This window comes from Echinops telfairi, unplaced genomic scaffold, assembly GCF_000313985.2.
Source record: "Echinops telfairi isolate 266 unplaced genomic scaffold, ASM31398v2 ScPeMD7_7420;HRSCAF=8458, whole genome shotgun sequence".
Classification (NCBI taxonomy): domain Eukaryota; kingdom Metazoa; phylum Chordata; class Mammalia; order Afrosoricida; family Tenrecidae; genus Echinops; species Echinops telfairi.
Window position 1 is genome coordinate 16,843,362 of NW_022111320.1, and position 6,634 is coordinate 16,849,995.

At 43.2% G+C, this 6,634-nt stretch overlaps 1 protein-coding gene across 1 annotated transcript; it reads left to right on the forward strand.

The window, feature by feature from the left end:
• Window positions 1-1,051: 1,051 nt before the first annotated feature.
• GPR160 (G protein-coupled receptor 160) lies at window positions 1,052-2,584 on the forward strand. The gene has a single exon (XM_004704091.2). It carries the CDS (start codon window positions 1,110-1,112, stop codon window positions 2,124-2,126), a length of 1,017 nt encoding a protein of 338 aa, XP_004704148.1. The 5' UTR covers window positions 1,052-1,109; the 3' UTR covers window positions 2,127-2,584.
• The last annotated feature ends 4,050 nt before the right edge of the window (window positions 2,585-6,634 follow it).

Below are 6,634 nucleotides of genomic sequence, written 5' to 3' on the forward strand. Positions count from 1 at the left end.
TCCTACATGTTCAATTACTCTACACATATTTTTTTGCTACTCATGGGTAAACATTTTTTAAAAGATACGGAGAGGTGCCCCTCTCCCCCCCAAAACTGGATTGTTTTCAAGCTATGTATTTTTTTTAACAAAATAAACTTATCACCTTCAAAAAAAAAAAAGGTTTCAGCTTCTCCAAAAAAAAGAGTATAGTCAGTGGTACTGAATTATGCCTGTACAAGTTGTTGAATTGGTGAGTGTTGTTGTGTATATTTTTGCCAAAGTTGAAAAAAAGACACAAATAACAGTAAGTACAGGAAAAATAAAATGTTCTAAAATTGGTTATGGTAAAGATTGTACGGCTGAACTACTGGGTTGTATGATATGTAGAAAAAGTGCCAATAAAATTGTTTTAAAAATAAATAAAAGATGTACTGAAGTTGAAGTTTATATCTGACACTTTTTAAAAAATGTAATGGCATATATTTCACATATCATACAATTAAATCACATTAAGAGCTGTCTAGTCATCTCCACAATCAACTTTACACTTACAGCCTTCTTGTACCCATTGTCATCAGCTCCCCAACCACCCCCAACCCTCCCCAGACCCCTCTTGAACCATGAATGCAGGCACATCTCTGTAGCCACGCCCATCCTGAGTTTTATATACAGAAAACAACAGAAGCACTGCACTCTGCACGGCTGTTCACACTGGCTCTGGAGGCTTAATGCATGTGTGGACCCGGAGAATGGATTTGGGGCTCCCACTGTCATCTGTAGCCTTCCGGAAACCAGGTGTGACAGTTTGAGTTAATGATCTGCAGAATCTGGACCATCTGGGTTCACCTACCTGACCAGATTATACACCTTAATTCTTGTTGACCAGATTTCATGTTCTTTGAGTGATATAATTTCCTATTTGTTATTTGGAAAAAGTTGGGCTGGTTATTGGAAATTTAGAGCTGCTTGCTTTGTAAAGTTTAAAAAAGACATAGCAAAATAGCACCAAAGAGAGACAGCATCAATATTTTTTCTTGTCCGCCCCCTTGTTTTGCAGGGATGTGAAGGCAGTGGCGCAGTGTTCTCGTGTCTGTATTTCGTCAGGCCATCTGAGATTGAACTAAAATATGACTGTTCTTCCCTCTGCGAACTGCTCTTCTCAGTTTGAGGCCCACCAAGCAAACCAGCTCCTAAATGTCAGCAGCCTGCTCTTCCTGATTACGTTTGGGAAAACGGTGCTGAACGCCCTCACGCTGGGGCTGCGAAGGACATGCGCCTGTCACCATTTCATGGGTTATTTCTGTATTTCCCTGGCACTCGTTGATCTTTTCCTCTTAGTGAGCATTTCCATCATCTCCTTTTTCAGGGAGTTTGTACTTCTAGGCATTAGGTTTACTCGGTACCACATCTGCCTGTTGACGCAAATTATTTCCTTTACTTACGGCTTTCTGCACTATCCAGTTTTCCTGATAGCCTGTATAGATTATTACCTGGTTTTCTCCAAGACCACACAACTGCCAGTTAAGTGTCAAAAACTATTTTATTTACTTGCAGTGATTCTCATTTGGGTTTTGGTCCTTGCTTATGTTTTGGGAGATCCGGGCATCTACCAGAGTCTGAGTGCGCAGGATGCCTATCCTTACCAGTGCCCGTTCTACATCAGCGCACAGAGCTTCTGGGTCTCCTCCTCCATGGTGCTGGTCTTAGGTCTGGTCCTCCTCACCTTCTGGTCAGAAGTCATCTCCTTGGGACAGGCGGTTAGGGTAACGTCCTACATGAACGAGGCGGTCCTGTACTTCCCTTTTCCATCCCACCCCGAATATAATGTGAGCTCCAAGCAAACCCTGCTGCCCAAGCTCGTGATCTGTTTTCTTGGTACCTGGCTGCCCTTTGTACTTCTTCAAGTCATCGTCCTGCTGTTTGAAGTACAGATCCCAGCCTACATTGAGATGAACATTCCCTGGTTGTACTTTGTCAACAGTTTTCTCATTGCTATATTGTATTGGTTTAATTATCCTAAGCTCAATGTAAGAGATTTCACATTACCCGTGGATCCATTTGTGAGCTGGAAATGCTGTTTCATTCCACTTACAATTCATACTCTTGAGAAAATGGAAAAGCCAATATCTATAATAATTTGTTAATATGTTGCCATGTTAAAACGAATCATAAGAGTGATAACTTTACAGAAGGAGGAAGCGGGGTGTGTGAAGAGCTGAGTTACATCCTGGTCTGGTGAGTGTCAGGAATGGATTCCTAACAACTCCAAGAGCTAAGTAAGAAGCTCCCCCTGCTCCACATCCACGCCTACTTAGAAGGTGTCTTTTGAGGCTATAAAATTAATTTGTTAAACAGTGTTATCTTTCCAAAACAAAAGCATCACAAGAAAAAGGTTTTATACTTGTTCAGAAATGTTTATTACAAATATTAGTTACTAACAAACATGGAAGTGGAGTGAGATGATGTTTGGGTGTGATATATATATATACACACACACACACATACTTAATCTGATAATCATCATCAACTTTAAGATATGAACCTCAATAAACATTTTTATCCAATTCAGAGCAATAAAACCAAAACCACTTTTTTCATCGTTCTTTAATGTCTTCTTTGATGTGAGAGAAATAGAAGCTCAGTTTAACTTTAGCAAATTTTTCTCATGCATCTGTGTTCTGGAGAAAGGCGTGTGGGCCGCTCCCCTTGCAGAATCCCGGGGGGCGGGGTGGGGGTGGGGGTGGTAACTGGACCTCTGCTGAGCCTCCAGAACCACTTCCACTAGAACGTGGATGCCCGCAGTCCCATGCTGCATCCTCACGCTATCAGTGCATCCCACTGGACGTGAAAGCAGGGCTTCTCAGCCTCTGCACTGTTGACATTTTGGATCACATGCTGTGTTGTGTGGGCTGCCTCGGATGTGATGGAGCCTGGAGGCACCATGGTTCAAAGGGCGGCGCGTGAGCCCACCAGCAGCTCCACGGGAAGAGGAGCTGGCAGTCTGCTCCTGCAGAGTTTACTGCCTGTGAAACCCCGGGGGCAGTTCTACTCTGTCCTTAGGGTCACGAAGAGTCAGCCTGGACTGGACAGCACAGAACAACTGGGACCTATACTCAGCTTCTAGAAGGAATGAACTTGTGATAGATGCTACCTCACAGTTTATGGCCTCGTGCCTGGGGTCTTAAAAGCTTGCAAGTAGCCACCCATGGCAAAATTGGTGTCTTCACCAATTAGGAAGGTTGAGAAAAATCTTCCTAATGCTGCGACCCTTTCATACAGTTCCTCATGTGGTGGTGACTCCCCAACCATAACATTATTTTGTTGCTACTTCATCTGCCATTTTGCTACTGTTACGAATCAGGCGATCTCTGTGAAAGGATCATTCGACCTCCAAAAGGGTCGCTACCCACAGGTTGAGAACCACTGCCCTCAACAGAGGAAGAGAAGTCAGGAATCGGAGGAAGATAGGCAACATGTGGGTAAGTGCCCGTATGAGCATGAGACCAGAACAGGATGGTGCCCAGCTACCATCCTTGCACGCTTTGATTCAAGATGCCAGAAGGGTACTTGAGTTAGACTCTATTCACATAGCCCTGGTAGCCATCACCTCCGATGTGACACATAATGATTCTGAATTCCACACGCCTGTGGCTGTGGTCCCCTTGTGGAGGGCATTCATTATCTGCGAGCAAACAGGAATGGGATGAGAATGAGTTCTGCACCTTAGTAGAGGGTGTACATCAGACATCTTTGTTTAACAGTTATCTTCGTTACTGTTACAGTAGCTGTAAGAAATTTTAACCTACAGCTGAGAGGAGAAAGAACCCCGTTTCTGGAGTGGTCTGGGAAAAAGCGTGGCAGGTTAAGATTAGTGGGAGGTCCATGCCCACCGGAAACATCCTGCCAGAGGCCCCAGGCATATGTGCATCAGTGAGATCCAGTCCAGGTGTGGAGAGCAGTCTGACATTACACCATGTAACTCCCACCAAATGCCCTGCCCTTGGGTCTGGTAGGCAGACGGGAAGATGCTGGCAGGATGTGGCTGTGATTGCGAACAGGCATCCCTGCTGCCCAGGAATCAACCAACTGAGCAGCAGGGCGTTTGGGTTCATCGCTGGCAAGAGCCAGGAGTGGAGGGCGTGCTCTGGCCCCAGCATCTGGTTTCCCCCTGCCTGACCTTTGAACATTGGACTGAACTATACCCACCACCAACTGAGACCACTCCTTAACTTCCCTGAGCTCTCTGGGACACAGCAGGGATTAGATTCAGGGAGGAGTGGGGGGAAATTGAGCAGACTATCATCTTGCAAGAGTTGCACTTTTCCAATTTCTAACTTCTTGGAACTAGTTTGGTATTAATACTATTAGAGAAATTATGACCACAATACTGTTGGGGCAGGGGTTGGGTGGAAGGAAACGAATAGAGAACATAATTTCTAAATTCTCTGGATCCCAGATTTCTGGCGCTGTGGAGGCTAGATGGACCCCTGAAACCACTGTCTGAGATAATCTTTAAACCTGAAGCCAAAAATACTTCCTGAAGCACTCTTAAAACCAAATAGTCTAGCTCATCTAAAAAATGGGTCTGCTTTGAGCATTATGCTTGCTTAAGATCTCTCTATATGAATCAAATCGACAATTGCAAGTCAAAAAATGAGCTAGTAGCCTTGGGCACAGAGATTATGATGGGGGGGAACAACTCAGAAAAAGAGGGTGGTTGTACAGCTCAAAGAATCTACTCGATGCCACTGAGTTGTATGTGTAGAAATGTGGAATGGCATGTGTTTTGCTGTGTATTTTCAGCAGTGGGGTTGGGAGAATGTCTTCAGATGTCACTAAATATTCCCTGTTGAGACCATTTTAAAATAATCTGAAGATACTTTGAGTAGAGATTTTGATCATTTATAAATACTAAGAGACAAGTTAATTTAAATATTTAAAAAATTAAAGTCGGCATTTCCTAAACTGGTGGCTTTTCATTTTTTGACACCCAATTAACAAGGTCAGTGGTTCAAAACCATCAGCTGCCCCTCGGGACAAAAATGAGGCTTTCTACTCCATAGTTACAGTTTCAGAAACCCACAGGGGCCGTTCTTTCCGGACCTGTCAGCGTCGCTCTGAGTCAGAATTGACACTGAGGCAATGAGGGTTTTTTGATACAATTGATGTATGGATTATTATAAGAGCTTAAGAGCCCTCAATAAAATGATCTTCTAATTGAAAAAAAAAATGAGGGGCTTTTGTTTTGATAGTAGCATATTGTTATTTTATGACCAATATATATTCATTTGTGTATATGTGTAAATGTGCATGTCACAGCATTTGCCATTATATGTTATATACAGATACATTTTATAGTATTTTGCTTTTTTTCATTGCTAGCTGTGACCCACTAAATTTGAGTTTATGATCCACAAGCGGATAGCTTTCCATTATTTGGAAAATGCCCTAAAGGAAGTGCTATAAGAACAAGGAAAATAAAAATGTTAGAAGTCCTTCTGATCTGCTAGGCAGTTTTGTATTCAGCAACTGATGTCATCCTCAGCTCTATGAAGGAATTAAAACACAGAAATTAGGTAGCTCCCTCAGTGGATAACTGGGGGACCTGGGATTCAAGCCTAGGAACTCTCTGGCCCTTGAGGTTCTGTTTTTACCACTGGGCCACGCTGCCCTTTGTTGGTCCCACTCCGTGTACTCGAAAGAGTACATCACGAAGACACCTGTTTTAAACAGATGCTTAACTTGCTCGACACCAGTCTTTAGGTCCTGTGAACCATGTACAGCAGCAGATCGATGTGCTGTCTGCTCCTGTGAAGACCGTCTCGGCAATCCACAGGGGTGCGTCCACTCTGTCCTGTCGGGGTTCTTGGCGTTGGCACTGACCTCACGGCAGTGAGTCAGTGAGGCATCTACATGGTTGCTATGTACAGCATTTTTCTCCAAGCTCCAAATACAGGCTCCCTGGAGGTAAGTGCTTGGGCCAGTTTGAATCATATGCTCACTACTGCTCAGGGTCTGGTAACAGACATTCTGGGGCAAAAGTATAAAAGTATTGAATAGCTCTAATGCTTAGAGAAAACAGGGATAAAAATCAGACTGGCTTATGAAAAACAAATGCCTATAGAGAGCCAACAGCGTCTAATAGTCAACCCGAATCCTTTGGTTAAAGGGACTGGACAAGAAGGCCTCACTGCCCTCCATGTCTAACCCTGGACCACTCGTGTGGTGGTTTCCTCTGTATGTTATGCCTCTCCAATTGGCTACACCATGGGACTTAAGTGTTTACATAAATTGTACTTAAATTAGTAAAGATTTATACTTCAAAAAAAATTTTTGAGTGCTGATTTTATTTCCATGAGGGTAGAACACATAGAGGAAGAAATGATTTTCAAACTTCTTTCTTCGAGCTAAATATAGACTACTCCCTAATTTATAAATAAGCCAAAAAGTAGAGGTTGGTTTATGTATATGTTTGGCGTGGGGTGCATGGGTACACACCATTTTCCCTTCCTATTTACCATTACCCCACCCTACGCAGTATATTTTTACAACTCCAGGTTTCCCATGAGATGTTGTCAGAAAAGCCAAAAAGCTGACTTCCCATACGTAAGAACGGAGATTAAGAATTCAGTGTCATATTGGACAAGTTGAA

Coding starts and splice junctions, on each gene's coding strand:
- GPR160 (XM_004704091.2), top strand. CDS start 1,110: ATGACTGTTCTTCCCTCTGCGAACTGCTCTTCTCAGTTTGAGGCCCAC.